This window comes from Somniosus microcephalus, chromosome 31 (assembly GCF_052327205.1).
Source record: "Somniosus microcephalus isolate GS21.2 chromosome 31, FLI_Smic_1.0, whole genome shotgun sequence".
NCBI lineage: Eukaryota > Metazoa > Chordata > Chondrichthyes > Squaliformes > Somniosidae > Somniosus > Somniosus microcephalus.
Genome location: NC_141017.1, coordinates 35,622,033 through 35,645,506, shown reverse-complemented (window position 1 = coordinate 35,645,506; position 23,474 = coordinate 35,622,033). Strand labels below are relative to the sequence as shown.

The 23,474-nt window shown below is 50.3% G+C and overlaps 1 protein-coding gene across 4 annotated transcripts in view; it reads right to left on the bottom strand.

Moving 5' to 3' along the window:
- LOC147097735 (long-chain fatty acid transport protein 1-like) overlaps positions 1-16,214 on the bottom strand; it is a 54,006-nt gene extending 37,792 nt beyond the window's left edge. Inside the window, exons 1-2 of one of the 4 annotated variants that reach the window (XM_085971781.1) lie at positions 16,163-16,214; positions 6,634-6,816 (exon numbers count right to left, since the gene is read on the bottom strand). In XM_085971781.1, coding sequence (XP_085827907.1) covers positions 6,634-6,800 — 167 coding nt within the window. In that variant the 5' untranslated portion in view covers positions 6,801-6,816; positions 16,163-16,214. Of the gene's footprint in view, positions 1-6,633; positions 6,817-12,271; positions 12,421-12,760; positions 12,914-16,158 lie in introns of those variants that run through there. The other 3 variants (XM_085971780.1, XM_085971782.1, XM_085971779.1) reach the window with 3 other exon arrangements.
- Between the last annotated feature and the right edge of the window lie 7,260 nt (positions 16,215-23,474).

The following is a 23,474-nucleotide window of genomic DNA, read 5'->3' as shown; positions in this document are numbered from 1 at the left end:
TATAGCGTCTTTAACGTAGGAAAAGGTCCCAAGGAGCCTCGATAGAGTGGATAGGAAGGACCTATTTCCCTTAGCAGAGGGGTCAATAACCAGGGGACACAGATTTAAAGTAATTGGTGGAAGGATTAGAGGGGAGTTGAGGAGAGAATTTTTCACCCAGAGGGTGGTGGGGGTCTGGAACTCACTGCCTGAAAGGGTGGTAGAGGCAGAAACCCACCATCACATTTAAAAAGTACTTGGATATGCACTTGAAGTGCCGTAACCTGCAGGGCTACGGACCAAGAGCTGGAAAGTGGGATTGGGCTGAATAGCTCTTTTTCGGCCGGCACGGACACAATGGGCCGAAAGGCCTCGATCTGTGCCATAAATTTCTATGATTCTATGAAGACGCTTCACAGGAGCGTTATCAGATAAAAAATGAAACCGAGCCAAAAAAGGAGATGTTAGGAGGGGCGGCTGAAACCTTGGTGAAAGAGGTACTTCTGAAGGAGGGTCTCAAAAGAGGAGAGACAGAGAGGTTTAGGGAGGGAACTCCAGAACTTGGAGCTTAGACAGCTGAAGGCACGGCCGCCAATGGCGGGGCAATGGGTGTTGGGGATGTGCAAGAGGCCAAAGGTGGAGAAACGCAGAGTTCTTGAAGGGCTGGTGGCGGCTACAGAGATAGGGAGGGGCCGAGGCCATGGAGGGATTTGAACATGAGGATGAGAGTTTGAGGCAGTGGTGGAACTAGGAGCCAATGTTGGTCAGAGCACAGGGGTGATGGGTGGGCGGGACTTGGTGCAGGGCACGACTGACGACAGTGGTTAAAGGACTTTTCAAGAAGTTTGAGGTTGGGTGGATGGTAAAGTACAGCGCAGGAAAGTGCAGAGGGACGACTGTAACCAGAGGCGTTTTTATATGTGAGAGAGCAACATCTGGGCAGCAGCCCCCGAGTTTACATTATTAAAGCCAGCTGCCTTATCCCACTAGGAGAATACTTAAAATCTTTCTTCATTTTAGGTTGGAGGTAAAAATTGATGCACTAATAATCCTCACCACACAGAGTGCAAAAAGTCCTGATTTTAGTAACATAGAAGATAGGAGCAGGAGTAGGCCATTCGGCCCCTCGAGCCTGCTCCGCCATTCAATGCGATCATGGCTGATCATCCAAATTCAGTACCCTGTCCCTGCTTTCTCCCCATATCCCTTGATCCCTTTAGCCTTAAGAAATATATCCAACTCCTTCTTGAATATATTTAATGAATTGGCCTCTACTGTCTTCTGTGGTAGAGAATTCCACAGGTTCACCACTCTCTGGGTGAAGAAATTCCTCCTCATCTCTGTCCTAAATGGCTTACCCCTTATCCTTAGACTGTGACCCCTGGTTCTGGACTCCCCGGCCATCGGGAACATCCTTCCTGCATCTAGTCTGTCTAGTCCTGTTAGAATTTTATAAGTTTCAATGAGATCCCCTCTCATTCTTCTAAACTCCAGCGAGTATAAGCCCAATCGACCCAATCTCTCCTCATACGTCATTCCTGCCATCCCAGGTATCAGCCTGGCGAATCTTCCATGGCAAGAACATCCTTCCTCAGAGAAGGTGACCAAAACTGCACACAATATTCAAGATGTGGTCTCACCAAGGCCCTGTACAACTGCAGCAAGACATCCTTGTTCCTGTACTCAAACCCTCTCGCTACAAAGGCCAACATACCATTTGCCTTCTTAACCACCTGCTGCACCTGCATGCTTACCGTGTAAATCACAGGGGTACAACATAGGAAGAGGAGGAGGCCATTCAGCCCCTTGAGCCTGTTCCACCGTTCAATTAGATCATGGCTGATCTGTATCTGAACTCCATCTACCTGACTTGGTCCCGTATCCCTCAATACCCTATCAAAAATCTATCAATCTCAGTTTTAAAATTTGCAACCGCCAGAGTTCCAGATTTCTACTACCATTTGCATGATGATTTTTGATTTTGGGGAGCATTTTTGCAGTGAATAATGGCGTCTTGACGCTTTAACCAGCTGAGGCAATGTCTAAGCTCAGGGTGTCCCTTCGATGCAGTACTGCATTGTCGAAGGTGGCCTCTTTCAGAGATGTTCAAACCAAGGCTCCGTCTCCCTGGTGAGGCGGACATGAAAGCGCCATCTGTACTATCCGAATATGATCAGCGAGTTCTCAGAGAATTACAGCACAGAAACAGGCCATTCGGCCCAACCAGTCCATGCCGGTGTTTATGCTCCACTCGAGCCTCCTCCCATCTTTCCTCATCTAATTCTATCTGCATAACCCTCTATTCCTTTCACCCTCATATGTTTATCTAGCTTCCCCTTAAATGCCTCTATACTATTCACCTCAACCACTCCCTGTGGCAGCGAGTTCCACATTCTCACCACTCTCTGGGTAAAGATTCTTCTGAATTCCCTATTGGATTTCTTGGTGACCATCTTATATTGACGGCCTCTAGTTTTGCTCTTCCCCACAAGTGGAAACACTCTCTCTGTATCCACTCTATCAAAACCTTTCATAATTTTAAAGACCTCCATCAGGTCACCCCTCGCCACCATTCCTCCTTCGAGCAGCACCAATAAAACCAGATTAACTGGCCGTTCCTCGCACTTGCTGCTTGTGGGACCCTGTGCACTAACCGGGTGTCGCAGTTTCCTTTACTCTCAATTACAAAGGAGTCAAGAAACTGATGCTTCAGAGGGGGCTGTCCCACAGGGCCATTTAGAGGCTGAATTGCGTGGTTAGCGAGCTTCCTGCAGCTGCACTATGCTGCTCACCGCCGGTACTCGTCAGTGCAAGAACGGGCAGACTCGGAGATCGTTCCTAATTAACTTGACTTCAGGCAACCTTTTAAACTGTCGAGGAGAAAGGGGAAAAAAAGAGAGAATTCTAAAATATAAATGACAGCACAATGCTGGCTTTGGGCCGCACCGACAAGAGTCTGTCTCGGATGCAGCGTAACGTGCCCATGTTATCATATACAGGAAAATCTCGTTTAAATGGCACCTAAATATCTGGAATTATCTATTAACCAGCAAAATTCTCACTCCGAAAACAACACCTCAATAACTGGCAATGTTGCCGAGTCCGAGTCTCCCGCGGTGGTTGAGTTAGTCAGTGGGGATAGTTCTCCAAACTGCCACTACTCGGCTTCTTGGCGCTGTCGGAAGTCGGAACACCTCAATACCCCTGTAACAGGAGTCTGACTCTCCCGCGCTGCCGGGAGTCTCTTCTGATCCGCCATTTTACAGGGGTACTGTGTGTCTCCCACGCTGCTGGTAGTCACTGCATTGCATTACCCTTAACTGGCAGTACTGTACTTAATCAAGCATCTTCCACCATCCATTTAACACAACATTCTGTAGGTGAGTACCCAATTACTGTGTACTGCACATTTCTTGATTTTTTTTATTTTTCTTTGTTAAAAATAGCCTCGGTAGGTAACCCTCCCCGTCATCCGAAGTTTTTGATCAACCGGCAACAAGCTGGTCCCGTCGATGCCGAATACCAAAGAGTTTCCTGTATGTATATTATATATATATATGCACAGCAATACGGTACAAGAGGCACAGGAGGAGGGAACTCGGCCCAACCTACACTTGATTCAGCCAGGTTTAAAAGCAGCAACGTCGGCAGAATTCGGGCAGTTTAGCTTTTGCTTCGTTAAACGATTGATACCGAAAGAAAGACTTGCATTTCTATAGCGCCTTTCACGACCACCGGACGTCTCAAAGCGCTTTACAGCCAATGAAGTACTATTTGAAGTGCAGTCACTGTTGTAATGTGGGAAACGCGGCAGCCAATTTGCACACAGCAAGCTCCCACAAACAGCAATGTGATAATGACCAGATCATCTGTTTTTGTTCTGTTGATTGAGGGATAACAGGACACCAGGGAAAACTCCCCTGCTCTTCCAGTAGTGGCCGTGGGATCTTTTACGTCCACCTGAGACGGGGCCTCGGTTTAACGTCGCCTTATCTGAGGAAGGATGTTCTTGCCATGGAGGGAGTGAAGCGAAGATTCACCAGGCTGACACCTGGGATGGCAGGAATGACGTATGAAGAGAGATTGGGTCGATTAGGCTTATGTTCGCTAGAGTTTAGAAGAATGAGAGGGGATCTCATTGAAACTTATAAAATTCTAACAGGACTAGATGCAGGAAGGATGTTCCCGATGGTCGGGGAGTCCAGAACCAGGGGTCACAGTCTAAGGATAAGGGGTAAGCTATTTAGGACAGAGATGAGGAGGAGTTTCTTCACCCAGAGAGTGGTGAACCTGTGGAATTCTCTACCACAGAAGGCAGTAGAGGCCAATTCATTAAATATATTCAAGAAGGAGTTAGATATATTTCTTAAGGCTAAAGGGATCAAGGGATATGGAGAAAAGGCAGGAACAGGGTACTGAATTTGGATGATCAGCCATGATCTCATTGAATGGCGGAGCAGGCTCGAGGGGCCGAATGGCCGACTCCTGCTCCTATCTTCTATGTTTCATCCGAAAGACGCTCCCTCAGCACTGCACTGGGAGTGTTAGCCTAGATTTTTGTGCTCAAGTTTCTGGAGTGGGGACTTGAACCCACAACCTTCTGACTCCGAGGCGAGGGTGCTACCCACTAAGCCACAGCTGACCCAGTCAAAAAATGAAGATATTCGGACAGCTGACCAAAAGCTTGGTCAAAGAGGTCGGTTTTAAGGAGCGTCTTAAAGGAGGAGAGAGAGGCGGAGAGGTTGAGGGAGGGAATTCCAGAACTTAGGGTCTACATGGCTGAAGGCACGGCCGTCAACGAAGAATGTGGGGGAACATGCAAGAGGCCGGAGCTGGGGGAGTGCAAAGTTCTTGGGACGATTACAAAACTTAAGAGTTGTGAAACATCCTATAATTAATGCTGATTCACTGCAATATATCACAACCCTGTCAACCCTTCTAATCCTACAGCAAATTTAACCACTTGGTCAACACGAACTTCAATAAAGTATTGAACAGCATGCATTCTGAGGAGGGGTACCAGTTTTTTTTAATTGCTGCGGCTGTTGTTTTGAAGAGATAATCACCCTGCACTGGCTATTTATCATCAGAACGGAGTTAACAGCAATGAACAGACTGTTCCTTTTACAGGAATGCCGTCGGATCAATAGGGAAAGGTTAATACCACAGCAAGGGGCCCATTAAAATGACAGCTCTGCACAATGGCGGTGTGTTTGTCTACAGCCACAGTGAGTTGTAGGACCTGGGGATAGACCTAAAGAGAGAGAGAGAGTGTCAAAGGTTGAGTCAAACTCTTGGGATTAGTTAGATGACCTGTCTCTAAGTTTAATTTAAGCACATGCACAGGACCAGTGACCCCACCTTGAGGTTTTAAAAATATAAAATAAGACAACTACAACTTGTATTTATATAGCACCTTTAACATAGTAAAACATCCCAAAAGCTTCACAGGCGCATTGTAAAGTAAAACTTGACACCGAGCCACATAAGGAGATATTAGGGCAGATGAACAAAAGCGCGGTCAAAGTGGTAGGTTTTAAGGAGCGTCTTGAAAGAGGAAAGAGAGGTAGAGAGGCGGAGAGGATTAGGGAGGGATTCCAGAGCTTAGGGTCTCGGCAGTTGAAGGCACGGCCGCCAATGGTGGAGCGATTAAAATCGGAGATGCTCAAGAGGCCAGAATTAGAGGAGCGCAGATATCTCGGGGGGTTGTGGGGCTGGAGGAGATTACAGAGACAGGGAGGGGCGAGGGCCATGAAGGGATTTGAAAACAAGGATGAGAATTTTGAAATCGAGGCGTTGCTTAACTGGGAGCCAATGTAGGTCAGCGAGCACAGGGGAGATGGGCGAACCGGACTTGGTGCGAGTTAGGACACGGGCAGCCGAGTTTTGGATGACCTCAAGTTTATGGATAATTAACACTCAAGGTGGGGTTACCGGTCCTGCGCACGTGCTGATCTGTTCCAAGCTGGTACAAAAAAAATCAAATTGAGGATAACTCCCCAATGGAATTAAGTAAAGAATTTCTACAGCAAAAGGAGTTAGTAGCTCAAATTTGCTTTCCAAATATTTAGTACAGAGTACTGTATCGGTTTGGGACATGGTCCTTTTACCAAGTCTAAATCCAATCAAAACCAATACAATGAAAGAATCCTCTCTCCAAAGCTGATTGAATTTATCACTCTTAGTTAGGGAGCAACATGGTCAAGGTGCAAAAAGTGCCTATAATTTAATCTAGGAATCTTGAATCAGATAGACCACGACAACAGCTGATGTGGAACATTTTAAAATGTCACAACAAGATTAGGAAAAGGACAAGGAACAATTTTGAAGAGCTATGGGGCGGGGGAGGGAAGAGCAGGGGGACTAATTGGAGAGTTCTTTCCGAGAGCCCGGGACAACAGGCGCGATGGGCCGAATGGCCTCCTTCTGTGCTGTATGATTTTATGATTACAATTAGAGGAGCTGGGAGGGGGGCGGACTACTGACGAGGGAACAAAGTAAACATGACAGAACAAATACAAATCAGTTCTGGGAAAGGACACCCAACGTACGTGTTCTGTAAAAGAGAAATAGGAGGCTATGCAATACTGTCAATCAGACACGAATACAGAAAGGCGCTCACACCCCTCAGTGAAATCACACAGTGCAACTTACAAGAGATCTCTCGGCGCAGTTTTTAACACTATTCGAATAAACCTCCATCCCCCACTTCCTAGATAGATGCCAAAGCTAGCAGCAATACTCCAGGTCCAGGAAATCCCAAAGAGTTGCATCAATCCCAGAGATCCCAGGGATACACTGCAACTGGCCACATTGCGCATCCTGTCCAGAGATCGCCTGTTAAAAAAAAATTCAACGTAATTAACAACGGGACTGTCCAACAGAGACATTTTTTACCAAAAGCAACGATTCGGCTTCGATACTGTTAACGCTAACCGGCAATCGGTTATCAGAGCAGCTGCTAGTTAACCAGGTTAACATTAGGGTTACCAGCTCGAGTAACATTGGAAATAAGCGAGACTCAATTAATCTGGAAATAGGCTAACAGTGGCCGGCGTGGCCGTCTTGTGTAAAGTACCTACAACAAACAGATTCAGGAATCAACAGCGTACACGGCCGAGAGAAGCTGTAAGTGGCACTTTGTGCATCCTGTACACAGGCCTCGATTTTAACACCCACCCCCAGCCCCCGCTCGCCCGGCGAAATTGATGCCCGGGAGGGGTTAAGATTGGGCCGAGTCGACTCACTGTACAGGGGGGTCTCTTCGTTCCCACCCGGTGCCATTTCACCGTCGCCGATTTCCGAGTGGGCCGAGTGCCAGCTCTGAACTCCAAAGTCCTGTCCCCATGACGTGATTCCAGCGGGGAGGACAGACCCGGTGTCAAACCAGACAGCCCCGAATCACGGCCCCCCCCGCGAGGATCCTCGGGCCTTGCCTCTCCCTCTCGGTGCCGAGGGCCGTTCCTTTGGGACCCCGATTTCCCCGGACCTGAAGTCAGGCTTGCCGCTTTCAGGAGGGAGGCTGCCCGATCTTATTTAAAATGAGGCCCAGGAGTTAAAATGGCCCTGGGACCTCGCGCTGAGCCCTCCGTGGAGGGTTTCCCTCCTGCCCCGCACCGACACCCATCCAGAGTGCACCCCCCTCCAGTAAAAATCAAGGCCACAGTGTGAATGCTACATGCTTGACTAGAATGCACAAACCCGACTGCATTGTGCAATTGCTTTCCTTATCATAACCTACCTAAAACACTGATCTTGACCGAGGAAAGACATTTTGCAATAAAGTATTAGCTATCTCCTTTAACTGATGGGCACCAATAGCTGTAGAATTATGCCTAGGCAGAAATGGTCTTGCACCCTTTGAAACATTATTGCTTTAGTCCTGATACTAGTTGAATTCCCCAATATTGTCCTTACCCTAAAGGTGTCAGCCGTGGCTCCGTGGGTAGCACTCTGGCCTCTGACTCTCAAGGTTGTGGATTCAACCTAAAATCCAGGCTGACACTCCCAGGGCCAGTACTGAGGGAGTGCTGCACTGTCGGAGGCGCCCTCTTTCGGATGAGGCGTTCAACCGAGGCCCCGTCAGGTGGACATAAAAAGATCCCACGGCACTGAAAAGCAGGGGCGTTCTCCCCGGTGTCCTGGGGCCAATATTTAATCCCTCAACCAACATCACGAAAGCAGGTGATCCGGTCGTCATCACATTGCTGTGTGTGGGAGCTTGCTGTGTGCAGATTGGCTGCCGCGTTTCCCACATTACAACAGCGACTCCACTTGTGAAAGACGCTGTAGAAATGTAAGTCTTTCTTTCCTTTAAGCGTTGTGTAATGAAGATTATTACATGGGTTTTGCTCAACTGTGTTTGGGAGGATGGAGAGGAACTTCAGATGCTCTTCTCTAAACTTCCACCTGAGGTTATTCCCCTGTCCTTACTTGGGGATGGTGGTGCAAACTACACGTGATCTTTAGAAAGGATAGCGTTCAATAGCGCAATATATTTCTTAAGGCTAAAGGGATCAAGGGATATGGGGAGAAGGCAGGGACAGGGTACTGAATTTGGATGATCAGCCATGATTGCATTGAATGGTGGAGCAGGCTCGAGGGGCCGAATGGCCTACTCCTGCTCCTATCTTCTATGTTTCTAAACTGCCCATCCGGAGTCCATGATTGAAGGTTAAAAGGCAAGCGCTTTGGGGCAGAGAGCGGCAGAAACACTTTTTTTGTACACAAGGGGTTTTTAGGCTGTGGTGCGTATTACCGGAGTCTATCATTAAAGCAGAGACCAGGTCAACATTTAAGAACAGGGGCTGGATAGGAAGTTGAAGGAAAGGGGAAGAAAGGGATATGGGAACAGAGCGGGATTAGGATTGCTGCTCACGTGGAACAGAAACACCAACACTGACTGGTTGGGTCGAAAGGCCTGGTTCCGTGTTGTTGCAATGTTTATGCCGTGCACCTAAATGAAAAAGTAATCGGCTGGAACAGCCACTCCAGAATCCAAAAGCAACACGTCTTTCCACTTTTACACTGATTTAGAAAGAACCTTCAACAGCAGATCACTTAACCCGGTAGAACAGTGGGTGCGGGCAGACACCAACCGACCAGATACACCACGCAGTTCAGGAGCAGAAAGGGGGAGCACTGTACTTTGTATAGTTCTTATATTTTGTGGGGGGGGGGGGGGGGGGGTTACTTATAAATATTCAAAGCCATTCTCCTGTTAACAACAGAAAACACTGGAGAAACTCAGCAGGCCAGGCAACATCCGTGGAGAGAGAAATAGAGTCAACGTTTCAGGTCGAAACCCTTCGTCAGGACTGAGGAAAAAAAAGCAGGAAATGAAACAGATTAAAAGGCAAGTTTGGGGGCTGGGAAATGGGGGAGGGGATGAAAGAACAAAAGGGAAGGTCTGGGAGAGGTGAAGAGACATTAAGAGATATTCAAGGCGAGACGAGATGGTAATAGGACAGGTAAAGAAACAAAGGACGGCTCTAGATGAAGTGTGAAATGCGCTGGCAGAGTGAGAGACAGCTGCCATGTGGGAGAGAGAAAAAGGAAAAGGCACAAACCAAAAGTGTGGATAAAAATATATAAAAATATGAGAGGGGCTGAGGTTATGATCTGAAATTGTTGAACTCAATATTGAGTCCGGAAGGCTGTAAAGTGCCTACTCGGAAGATGAGGTGCTGTTCCTCGAGCTTACGCTGAGCTTCCGTGGAACAATGCAAGAGGCCGCGGACGGTGAGGTCTGAGTGGGAATGGAGCCGTGAATTGAAAAACCGGTTAACAAGTTTGTTCAAGAGGCTGTTGGCGATGCGGGAAGAGAAGGAACAGCATTGTTACAAAGCACCAAGAAACCTGTTTATTTAACTCACTAATATCAAGAGGCTGGAGGCAAATTACCCATTTAGCTGTAATGCTAACTTGGTTTTATGATGTTCTTAGCTCACCCCCGTCAAACCAGTCCCACTAATACCAACAACACCAGTGGCAGGCAATATTTCACCCTAAAGTTACACAGCTCAAAATGCTTTACTGCAAACCGAGGTGACAACACTGATGTCATTGAAGAGACTCTTACAAGTCATCAAACGATACTGGGGGCAAATTCCACAACCCAAGTGTTCACATCAAACATTCAAACTGTTTAAAAAGAACAAACTCCACAATAGGAACCTATAACAGCATCACTCTCTGTTTGATCTCAGCATTCAGAATTCCATGTTAGTTTTAAAAAGAATTAAATGGCTAGAAGATGGAAAGTATTGCACCCGTCACATAGGAGGCCATTCGGCCCATCGTGCCTGTGCCGGCTCTTTGAAGGAGCTCTCCAATTCGTCCCACTCCCCCGCTCTTTCCCCATAGCCCTGTAAATTTTTCCCTTCAATTCCCTTTTTGAAAGTTACTATTGAATCTGCTTCCAGCGCCCTTCCAGGCAGTGCGTTCCAGATCGCAACAACGTAGAAACATAGAAGATAGGAGCAGGAGTCGGCCATTCGGCCCCTCGAGCCTGCTCCGCCATTTAATGAGATCATGGCTGATCATCCAAATTCAGTACCCTGTCCCTGCTTTCTCCCCATATCCCTTGATCCCCTTAGCCTTAAGAAATATATCCAACTCCTTCTTGAATATATTTAATGAATTGGCCTCAACTGCCTTCTGTGGTAGAGAATTCCACAGGTTCACCACTCTCTGGGTGAAGAAATTCCTCATCTCAGTCCTAAATGGCTTACCCCTTATCCTTAGACTGTGACCCCTGGTTCTGGACTCCTCCGCCATCGGGAACATCCTTCCTGCATCTAGTCTGTCTAGTCCTGTTAGAATTTTATAAGTTTCAATGAGATCCCCTCTCATTCTTCTAAACTCCAGCGAGTACAAGCCCAATCGACCCAATCTCTCCTCAAACGTCATTCCTGCCATCCCAGGTATCAGCCTGGTGAATCTTCGCTGCACTCCCTCCATGGCAAGAACATCCTTCCTCAGATAAGGCAACCAAAACTGCACACAATACTCAAGGTGTGGTCTCACCAAGGCCCTGTACAACTGCAGCAAGACATCCTTGTTCCTGTACTCAAACCCTCTCGCTACGAAGGCCAACATACCATTTGCCTTCTTAACCGCCTGCTGCACCTGCATGCTTACCTTCAGCGACTGGTGCACAAGGACACCAAAGTCTCGGAGTAAAAAAAATTCTCCTCTCCCCTCAGGTTCTTTTGCCAATCACCTTCAATCTGTGTCCTCTGGTTACCGACCCTCCTGCCACTGGAAACGGTTTCTCCTCATTTACTCCATCAAAACCCCCTCTATTAAATCTCCCCTTAACCTTCTCTGCTCTACGGGGAACAATCCCAGCTTCCCTAGTCTCTCCACGTAACCCAAGTCCCTGATCCCTGGTACCACCTTCTTCTTCGGCAGTCCCTCGGAACCGAGGATGACTTGCTTCCACATTAAAAATGAGTTCGCAGGTGACTGATGAGTCCGATGCGGGACCTACAGTCTCTGTCACAGGTGGGGGCAGACGGTGGTTGAAGGGGCGGGTGGGTGGGGTGCTTGGGTTGACGTGCGCTCCTTCCGCTTGGCTTCCGCTTGCTCCCGGCAAAGAGACTCGAGGTGTTTGGCGCCTTCCCGGCTGCTTCTCCTCCACTTTGTGCGGCCTTGGGCCAGGGATTCCCAGGTGTCGGTGGGGATGGTACACTTTTACCATTAAGCGGCTCAAGTTGTGTCGGGACTTCCAGCGTCCCCGGCTCATTGCCCACCTCGGCCATACGCTTAGAAGCGAGCAAACGTTCAGATCCTACCCACTCAGCCGGATCGGCTGGCACCATTTAGTCTCCTGATCTAACCAACACCAATCAAAAAAAAGCCCCGACAGACCCGACAACCGAGCCTGTGTAAGCGCACCATTCTGAAACAAGCAACACTCTCGAGCACAAAAAATAAATCACTCGAGGAATAAAATGCCCCATTGTTTCAGCTCATGGGAGCCTTCTGTTGAGATGTAAAGATTTTTGCATTTCACAGATTGAAATGAGAGGCCAATCCTCCCTTCGTCTTAAAACGGAGAAATTCCAGGAAAAGTCTCTGGATTTGACATTGCGTTGCGAAGTGTAATGACAGCCGTTCCATTTCGGTCATCCCTGCCTATTTAAATTGAGCATCAACCCAGCCAGACAATAAACAGCCAGCACCTCAAACATGCATCACATTCGTCTCTTGGTCCCGAAATGCAGCTTTGAAGTTCGCAAGCGAAACGCTGTTCTAATCAAGAGAAGCTGAGGAGCTGGTGACTTACCAGAAACATCAATTCTGTAACGGTGTGTTAAGAATTCCTTCACCCCTGCCGTGCTCAAACTGCGAACTGGTGCGATGTCTCCGGAAGCAATTTCTTTTAATGGGCTGCTGGCACTCGCTGGCAAAACTGGGGGGGGGGGGGGGGCAGCTCAGAGTGAAAGCAAGACTATCTCACCTCCCATTTGCACGCAGCAACTTTGCTGTTTGGATCTGTGTCGCTCGGCACAAAGACGCTTCATTGTGGTTGTGCGGAGCAGCTCACAGGCAGCGTTCCAGTGGGGCGCTGTTCCATTTTCAAACAAGCGCTGAACTCACTGGAAGCCTTTTCAGCAAAGCAGAGACAAAGTTCTGGGCAAGGCCCCCCCGCCCCCCGTTCACAGGGATGTACTTAAAAGCGGAAAGCAGAATTGAATCCAAATGGGTCCTATCGCCACACTTTAAAAAAAAACAAATCAGCTGCTTTCAAGTCTACAGTATCCCAACAACCTACCTCTCCAAGCTGACTGCCCTCTCTGTGCTGGTGGGACCGCTCAGTATGCCAATGAAACTGAGCTCAGAAGCACAGCTCCAGTTACCTGCTAATCAATACAGGGGAGGAATGTGAGACAAAAGCAAGGCATCAAAGGGTTCAGAGTAACACACAAGGGCAAAGCTCAAGAGAGAGACACCTGAACCAGGGGATGAGATTACGATGACTATGATCCCCAATGTGCAGAATTCTTTTATGATTTTGGAGCTGGCCAAGGTGAGCAATGTTCATGCTGGGGGATGGGGAGTTTGCAGTACCAGGTATCTGGCACAAGCATCAAGCGCTTCCAGTAAAAGTAACCAACGCTGGCATTTTCACAACGTTACAACACTGTTGCAACACGAATGCCACCACATCACACATTTATTAACACAGAGGGGACAACGGTACAGTATTTCCCAACAACAGGGCAAGGGTTACCAACACCCCTTCAAGGTGTTCACCGAATCTAGCCAGACGTCCCACACATCTTTGTTCTCCAATCGAGAATATAAACAGGATAGAAACTTATAACAGGGAAACTATGTGTGCTTACCCCAAAGGTGCAGAACTTTGCTCACAGCATTATTGGCCTTGGGCTGTAAGCTAGAGACTTTATTAATAGAGAACCCAGGTGAAGGTGCAGAGCGCAGGGCGACACCTGTTAGTTAGTTAGGGGTGCAGGAGAGAAGCTGAGGAAATAAATTAGCAGTACTTAAATCCAGGTTTTATAAAGTCTGCAGTTTCTGGTAAAGAATGGCGTTAAAGTGGAATATTGTGCAATGAATCTTGCTTGGGACATAATGCAGGAAGGCGAAAGTGTGCACAGGATTACATACATACTATTATTACATTATGACTCTATACCCACAACTTAAGAGGAATGAGAGGCAAAAGTCAGACGGGGAATGGCCATAGCTACATCAATAAATCAGATAAAACACAAGAAATGTTGCGATGTGGGGAGCGAGCGAGTGAAGTAGAGAGGCGAGAGCTGCTACACTTATTAGATGACAGGCTTTCTGCTCGGTCTTATCTGGGGACGGACAAAAAGGTCCCCAGATATGGGTGCAGCATTTGAGCCTTGGGGGGGGGAAGCGCTGTCCGACAGTCTTGTGTAGCAGCAATACAGAACGCAAAGCAGCTAACGCTTGCTGTGAGCATCAGCAGCATCAATTACTCACAGCTCCCTCAGACACCAAGATTAGCAACAAAAGAGAGAAGCGAGATGAAAAAGAGGAGGCAGATAGAAACATAGAAGATAGGAGCAGGAGTCGGCCATTCGGCCCCTCGAGCCTGCTCCGCCATTTAATGAGATCATGGCTGATCATCCAAACTCAGTACCCTGTCCCTGCTTTCTCCCCATATCCCTTGATCCCTTTAGCCTTAAGAAATATATCTAACTCCTTCTTGAATATATTTAATGAATTGGCCTCAACTGCCTTGTGTGGTAGAGAATTCCACAGGTTCACCACTCTTTGGGTGAAGAAATTCCTCCTCATCTCTGTCCTAAATGGCTTACCCCTTATCCTTAGACTGTGACCCCTGGTTCTGGACTCCCCGCCATCGGGAACATCCTTCCTGCATCTAGTCTGTCTAGTCCTGTTAGAATTTTATAACTTTCAATGAGATCCCCTCTCATTCTTCTAAACTCCAGTGAATATAAGCCCAAGTGACCCAATCTCTCCTCATACGTCATTCCTGCCATCCCAGGTACCAGTCTGGTGAATCTTCGCTGCACTCCCTCCATGGCAAGAACATCCTTCCTCAGATAAGGCGATCAAAACTGCACTCTCATTGCACTTCCCCTTCTCCCGATCTATTGCCGTTCAGATAATAATCTGCCTTCCTGTTTTTGCCACCAAAGTGGATAACCTCGCATTTATCCACGTTATACTGCATCTGCCCAATCACCCAACCTGTCCAAATCATACAGGAGTTTCCCGGCATCCTCCTCACAGCACACACACCCACCCAGCTTCGTATCGTCTGCAAACTTGGAGATATTACATCTAGTCCCCTTGTCTAGATCATGAATATATATTGTGAATAGCTGGGGTCCAAGGACCGATCCCTGCGGTACCCCACTAGTCACTGCCTGCCACTCGGAAAAAGACCCGTTTATTCCAACTCTTTGCTTCCTGTCTACAGATTCCAAAATCCTTTTAGAAACATTAGTTGTGCCTCCTTAAAAGAAAAAAAGGTAAGTAGGTGGTGGTGGCAGATGTGGTTTGCTTTGGTCCTGGCTGCCCAAGTCTGCAGCAGCCAGTGGAGTGGGACAGCGACAACCTGCCTGCTGCAGGTATGGGGCGCCGCCAGGCCTGCAACATGCAGCTGTTAATTTTCAGTGAAATCAAAATAAGCTCCACTTATAAAGCAAAAGACCTGACTACACCTGAGGGTATGGATGGTAGGACTAGAGAGCAGAGGAGAGGGCTCCAGACTGGCTTTACTTTCTCTTGGTTAAGAAACTTAGTGAAACCCTAAGGCACAGGCCATGGAAAAAAAAGACTTGCCTTTCAGGACAACCAGACACCCCAAAGCGCTTTACAACCAATGATGTATTTTTGAAGTGTAGTCACTGTTGTAATGTAGGAAATGCAGCAGCCAATTTGCGCACAGCAAGCTCCCACAAACAGCAATGTGATAATGACCAGATCATCTGTTTTAAGTGAGATTGGTTGTGGAGCAAATATTGGCCCACGACACCGGGGATGACTCTTCATCAAAATAGCGGCCAGGGGATCTTATACGTCCACCTGAGAGCGCAGCCTTGGTTTAACGTCTCATCCGAAAAACGGCAACTCCGACAGTGCGGCACTCTCTCAGTACCGCCCCTCCGACAGTGCAGCGCTCCCTCAGTGCTGCCCCTCCGACAGTGCAGCGCTCCCTCAGTGCTGCCCCTTCGACAGTGCCGCGCTCCCTCAGTACTGGCCCTCCGACAGTGCGGCGCTCCCTCAGTGCCGCCCCTCCGACAGTGCGGCGCTCCCTCAGTGCCGCCCCTCCGACAGCGTGGCGCTCCCTCAGTGCCGCCCCTCCGACAGCGCGGCGCTCCCTCAGTACTGCCCCTCCGACAGTGCGGCGCTCCCTCAGCAATGCCCCTCCGACAGTGCGGCGCTCCCTCAGTGCCGCCCCTCCGACAGCGCGGCGCTCCCTCAGCAATGCCCCTCCGACAGTGCGGCGCTCCCTCAGTGCCGCCCCTCCGACAGCGCGGCGCTCCCTCAGCAATGCCCCTCCGACAATGCGGCGCTCCCTCAGCACTGCCCCTCCGACAGTGCGGCGCTCCCTCAGTACTGCCCCATCTAATCTGAGCGGCTAATATCATAATAATATAAATATAATAACAATATCATTATAATGAACAAATCCCAGCGCCTCACCGACCGCTCCGTTTCCAAGGTTGCCGTTGCCCACTGCGCCTGCGCCTCTTCCTCCCTCCATGCCCGCCGCCCATTGGCTGCGAGCCGGCCGCCTGCCCCGCCCCTCTCCCGTTGCATTGTGGACATTGTAGTTCCCGGGCCCCGGCGGCTGTGCAGCTCCACCCGCCCTGCCGAACTACAACTCCCGGCGGCCCCGCCCGCCGCTGCTGCGCGCGCATCCCCCTCCGCTCCTGCTCTCCGCCGCCCAGAGGAACTACAACTCCCGGCAGGCCTGGCGGCGCCCCTTTACCTGCAGCGGTCAGGTTGTCCCTGTCCCACTGCACTGGCTGCTGCAGACATTGGGCAGCCAGGGCCTGAGCAAATCACATCTGCTACCACCACTACCACCACCTGCTTACCTTTTTTATCTTTTAAGGAGACACGACTAATGCAATAATCTAAGCATGATTGCAGCAAAAATAAACCAAACCAACAAATAAAAACTTATATAAAACTTAAAACATTAGCAGGAACGGTAAATGCTGGAAACGCTCAACGGGTCAGGCAGCGTCTGTGAAGAGAGAAACAGAGTTGGCGGTTCAGCTGGAAAAAGTTAGAGCTGTAACATGGGGATTACATTGGATATACGGCACAGAAACAGGCCATTCGACCCAACCAGTCCATGCCGGTGTTTATGCTCCACTCGAGCCTCCTCCCGTCTTTCCTCATCTAACTCTATCAGCATAACCCTCTATTCCCTTCTCCTTCATATGCTTGTCCAGCCTCCCCTTAAATGCATCTGTGCTATTCACTTCAACCACTCCCTGTGGTAGCGAATTCCACATTCTCACCACTCTCTGGGTAAAGAAGTTTCTTCTGAATTCCCTATTGGATTTCTTGGTGACTATCTTATATTGATGGCCTCCAGTTATTCTCTTCCCCACAAATGGAAACATTCTCTCTGTACAGTGTCAGCTGTGGCTCAGTGGGCAGCACCCTCACTCCTGAGTCAGAAGGTTGTGGGTTCAAGTCCCACTCCAGAGACTGGAGCACAAAAATCTAGGCTGACGCTCCCAGTGCAGTACTGGGGGAGCGCCGCACTGTCGGAGGGGCAGTACTGAGGGAGCGCCGCACTGTCGGAGGGGCAGTACTGAGGGAGCGCCGCACTGTCGGAGGGGCAGTACTGAGGGAGCGCCGCACTGTCGGAGGGGCAGTACTGAGGGAGCGCCGCACTGTCGGAGGGGCAGTACTGAGGGAGCGCCGCACTGTCGGAGGGGCAGTACTGAGGGAGCGCCGCACTGTCGGAGGGGCGGTACTGAGGGAGCACCGCACTGTCGGAGGGGCAGTACTGAGGGAGCGCCGCACTGTCGGAGGGGCGGTACTGAGGGAGCGCCGCACTGTCGGAGGGGCAGTACTGAGGGAGCGCCGCACTGTCGGAGGGACAGTACTGAGGGAGCGCCCTACTGTCGGAGGGACAGTACTGAGGGAGCGCCGTACTGTCGGAGGGGCAGTACTGAGGGAGCGCCGTACTGTCGGAGGGGCAGTACTGAGAGTGCCCCACTTTCAGAGGTGCCGTCTTTTGGATGAGACTTTAAACCGAGGCCCCATTTGCCCTCTCAGGTGGATGTAAAAGATCCCATGGTACTATTTTGAAGAAGAGCAGGGGAGTTCTCCCCGGTGTCCTGGGGCCAATATTTATCCCTCAATCAACATCACTAAAACAGATTATCTGGCCATTATCACATTGCTGTTTGTGGGAGCTTGCTGTGCGCAAATTGGCTGCCGCGTTTCCCACATTACGACAGTGACTACACTTCAAAAGTACTTCATTGGCTGTAAAGCGCTTTGAGACGTCTGGTGGTCATGAAAGGCGCTATAGAAATGCAAGTCATTTAATGTTATTGTGTCTGATGTCACTTTAATCCTGCCTTCCACTCCCACTCTGATCTCTCCGTCCTCGGCCTCTTGCACTGTTCCAACGAAGCTCAGCGTAAGCTCGAGGAACAGAACCTCATCTTTCGATTAGGCACTTTACAGCCTTCTGGACTCAACATAGAGTTCAACAATTTCAGATCATAACCTCGGCCCCCATTTTTTCAGATGACAGCTGCCGATCATTCTACCATTCCCATTTACACCTCCTCTAGAGCCATCCTTTGTTTCTTAACCTGTCCCATTACCATCTCCTTTTGCCTCGCACCATCATCCCTTTTGTCATTTAATCTCTCCTGCCTTCCACCCTATCACAGACCTTCCCTTTTGTTCTTTCCTCCCCTCCCCCCTTTCCCCGCCCCCACACTTGCTTAAAAACCTGTTCGATCTCCAACTTTTTCCAGTTCTGACGAAGGGTCATCGACCTGAAACGTTAACTCTGTTTCTCTCTCCACAGATGCTGCCTGACCTGCTGAGTATTTCCAGCATTTTATGGTTTTTCTTCAGATTTCCAGCATCCGCAGTATTTTGCTTTAATGTTACTGAGTGTCGACCTGACACTCTGATCCCCACCAGGTGCAAAAGGTTCTCTCCAAGTGCTGCTTGGTTTTTTGAGTGTTTCCAGCATCTTTCTGTTTTAGTTATTGAACCACTCAGTTTATGCCCCCCCCCCCCCCCAATTCAGGCTCGGTGTCAATTTATGTCCTATGAAGCCCCTTGGGACATTTTACGACGTTAAAGGTGCTATGCAAATGCAAATTGTTGTTGTTGCCCGATCAGCTTATCCACTCAGCAGTTGTATTGAAGAAACCACCAACTTCGCAACTTCAATTCACAGAATCATAGAATGGTTACAGCACAGAAGAAGGCCATTCGGCCCCTCGAGCCCGTGCCGGCTCTCTGCAAGAGCACTTCAGCTAGTCCCACTCCCCCGCCCTTTCCCCGGAGCCCTGCAAATTGTTTTTCCTTCAGGTACTTATCCAATTCCCTTTTGAAAGCCACGATTGAATCTGCCTCCACCACCCTTTCAGCGCATTCCAGATCCTAACCACTCGCTGCGTAAAAAAGTTTGTCCTCATGTCACCTTTGGTTCTTCTGCCAATCACCTTAAATCTGTGTCCTCTGGTTCTCAGCCCTTCTGCCAATGGGAACAGTTTCTCTCTATCTACTCTGTCCAGACCCCTCATGATTTTGAGCACCTCTATCAAATCTCCTCTCAACCTTCTCTGCCCCAAGGAGAACAACCCCAGCTTCTCCAGTCTATCCACGTAACTGAAGTCCCTCATCCCTGGAACCATTCTCGTAAATCTCTGCACCCTCTCTGAGGCCTTCACATTCTTCCTAAGGTGTGGTGCCCAGAATTGGACACAATACTCCAGTTGGGGCCGAGCCAGTGTCTTGGTCTGTGATGAGTTAATAAGGACAGCCCGGTTGATCTCTCAGCGCCCCTGGTTGGGGAATGAGCCCTATCCAGCTGTGCCTGCTGGAGATGTGTATTTGTTGACTGGATAATTCACCTCTCTCTATTGCCAGGTTGTGACTGCCTGGTGGTCACCACCTTTGCCGTAACGGCATTGTGACTTTGCCTACATTGTTTTGGCTTGACAGGGTAGATGCTGAGAGGATGTTTCCTCTAGCTGGGGAGTCTAGAACTAGAGGGGTCACAGTCTCAGGATAAGGGGTCGGGCATTTAGGACCGAGATGAGGAGGAATTACAACTAAAAGCCTCTGAAAACTTCGTGGAGCTCGAGAAACGAGGACGTGTTCTGCAGTGCCACCCTGTGGCCACAGCATGGTTCCACAATGTCAACAATCATCACTGACTGTCACAACCACTTACATTTATATAGCGCCTTTAACGTAGTAAAACATCCCAGGGCGCTTCACAGGAGCGATTATCAAATAAAATTTGACTTCGAGCCATATTAGGAGAGGTGACCAAAAGCTTGGTCGAAGTGGTAGGTTTTAAGGAGCGTCTTAAAGGAGGAGAGAGAGGCGGAGAGGTTTAGGGAGGGAATTCCAGAGCTTAGGGCCCAGGCAGCTGAAGGCACGGCCGCCAATGGTGGAGCTGTAGGAGTCTCTGCACTCCTAACAAAGAATCTATAACTTACTGGAAGTTAACAAACTGAATTTATTGTCTAAGAACTTTACAAAACAAGAAACTACAGGAGAAGCTCAAAACAGGTCTTTTCTCTTTCAACCCACACGAGGACTGGCTGGTCCCGCCCTCTACCTCTGACGTCATGACGTCATCACGTTTCCCGCCGGAGGGGACGTCACGTGACCCACGTGATGACGTCATCGCGTCAGATCGCGATGTTGTCGATCTAGCTCTGTTTAACCAGAGCCAACTTGAAAGGTAATAACATTGGTTACAGACAATTATGTAAGTCACTTAGTGGTTTTGCCACATACGCCCCCCCAGAATTATCTTTAACGAAAAGAGTCAATCGCTGAGGAGGTCGGACAAGTCTGTTGGACCGACTCCGAAATTCCCGGAGGGGAAAACGCTGAGCCGGCGGCGAACTGGTAGGCGGTACGGCGGTGTCAGGTGTGGTAGCGGCCGGCGGCTGGCCGCGGCGCGGAGGCTGCGCCAGCTCGATCAGTCGTTTGAGGTCCAGGTGCGCAGGCTTGAAGCGATCGACAGAGATGTGATCCGGTTTGCCCCCGACGTCAATCACGAAACTCTTGTCCCCTGCCTGCAAAACCTTGAAGGGTCCGGCATATGGCGAGCAGGGTACGATGGCCGTCCTGGCGCACAAACATGAACTTGGCTTTCGACAACTCCCCCGGGACATTGGACGAAAGCAAACCGTGCCGTGAGGTCGGAACTGGACGGAAACAGCGGGCCGCATCCCGGAGGGTCTCTTTTTGTGTGGCCGCGTAGGTAACGGCAGGAATTCACCTGGGACTCGAAGCGGTTGCCCGTAAACCATCTCCGCCGCCGACGACTGGAGATCTTCCTTCGGCGCCGTGCGGAGTCCTAACATCACCCACGGTAGTTTGTCGACCCAGGATGCATCCAGCAGGCTGGCCCTGAGCGACACCTTCAAGGAGCGGTGGAACCGCTCGCACAAGCCGTTCGCCTGTGGGTGATAGGCCGTAGTGCGGTGGAGTTTAACGCCCAACACGGAAATCACCTCGTTCCACAGTTCGAACGAAAATTGCGGCCCCCGATCCGACGAAATGTCCGCAGGGACACCAAAACGGGCTACCCAGGACGAAACGAAAGCTCGAGCAACGTCCGCAGATGTGGTGGTCGTCAGGGGAACTGCCTCCGGCCACCTCGTGGTGCGATCCACCATCGTCAAAAGGTACGTAAAACCCCGGGAAGGTGGGAGTGGTCCCACTAAGTCGATGTGAATATGGTCAAATCGCCGTTCCGGGACCTCGAAGGTGGCGAGCGGGGCTCTGACATGGCGCTGCACCTTGGACCGTTGACAAACAACACAAGTGTTCGCCCAGTCCCTGACGTCCTTGCGTATTCCCCTCCATACGAATTTGGAGACCAGCTGTTTTTGAGATGCCCGCACCCCGGGGTGCGATAGGCCGTGTAAGGTATCGAAAATCGTACGACGCCATTTAGACGGGACGATCGGACGGGGTGCACCCAGCGAAACGTCGCAGAACAGAGTGGTACCTGCAGAATGGAAAGCCACTTCCCTCGGCTGGAGGCTGTTTGGAACCGAGCGAAAACCCTGGGTCTCCGGGTCGTCCGCTTGGTCAACCGCCATCTGTGTGTAGTCAATGCCCAATTGGACGGCCTGGACGGCGGCGCGGGATAGGCAATCGGTGACGACGTTGTCCTTACCGGCCACATGTCGGATGTCGGTGGTGAACTCCGATATGTACGTCAGCTGCCATTGCTGCCGAGCCGACCATGGTTCCGCAGACTTGGCCATTGCGAACAGCAATGGCTTGTGGTCGACAAACACGATGAAGCGTCATCCTTCGAGGAGGAAACGGAAATGGCGGATGGCCAAAAACAAAGCCAACAGCTCTCGGTCGAAAGTACTGTACCGGCGTTCATGCCGTTGTAGCTGGCGGCTAAAAAAGGCCAGGGGTTGCCACGCGCCATCGACCCACTGCTCCTGGACGGCCCCCACCGCGTAGTCTGACGCGTCCGTCGTGAGAGCGATGGTGGCTCCCGGCAGGGGGTGTGCTAACATGGTCGCATTGGCAAGTGCGGCTTTCGTCTCCTCGAAAGCACGATCCATGTCCTGTGACCATTCCACAGGGTCCTTTCCCATCGTGCCCCTGAGGGCCTCATAGAGCGGACGCATGAGCTGTGCAGCCCTGGGGATGAAACGATGATAGAAGTTCACCATCCCCAGGAACTCCTGTAAAGCTTTCACGGATTTCGGTTTCGGGAACGTCGCAATTGCCTCCACCTTGACCCGAAGTGGCGTTGCCCCCGTGGGGGTTATGCGGTGGCCCAGGAAATCCAGTTGCGATAGGCCGAAGCGGCATTTGTCCGAGTTAACGATGAGGCCGTGCTGCTGAAGCCGTCTGAAAAGGACCCGAAGGTGCTCGAGGCGTTCCTCCTTGGAGGTGCTGGCAACCAGAATATCGTCCAAATAAACAAAGAGAAAATCAAGGTCCTGCAGGACTGAATCCATGAGGCGCTGAAACGCCTGTGCCGTGTTCTTAAGCCCAAGGGGCATTCGCAGGAATTCAAAGAGTCCAAAGTGGGTAATTACCGCTGTCTTTTCGACATCCTGAGGGTGCACCGGCACCTGATGGTAACCACGGACGAGGTCGATTTTGGAGAAGATGGACGTCCCCGCCAAATGTGCTGCGAAGTCCTGTATATGGGGAATGGGGTAGCGGTCGGGCGTCGTTATGTCGTTGAGGCGGCGATAATCCCCATAGGGCCGCCATCCCCCGCCGGGTTTGGGGACGATGTGGAGCGGGGAGGACCAGGGGCTACTGGACCGACGGATGATCCCCATTTTTTCCATCACGGCGAACTCCGCCTTTGCTGCCGCCAGCTTGCTGGGCTCTAAACGTCGCGCCCTGGCGTAAATGGGCGAGCCGGTAGTCGAAATATGGTACTCCACCCTATGCTTGACGGTCGGAGCCGAAAAGTTGGGCTTCGTCAGCTCGGGGAAATCCTCGAGGAGCCGGGCGAAATCATCGGGCTGCAGCCGCGCACATGAAATCGTGTGTGACGCAGCCGTGCTGCGCGTCCCCGAAATATCGTCGAGCGTGGCGGTGCGAACAAGGCGTCGATTTTTCACGTCCACCAACAGGCCTAAAAAGTCAGCACCCAACAGGGCCTGTGAGATTTGAGCGGTGATGAAATTCCAGCTGAAAAACTGTCCACCAAAACATACTCGGACGAGGCGCTTCCCGCAAGTGCGGATCGAACCCCCGTTGGCCGCTTGCATAGGGGGACCATGGCT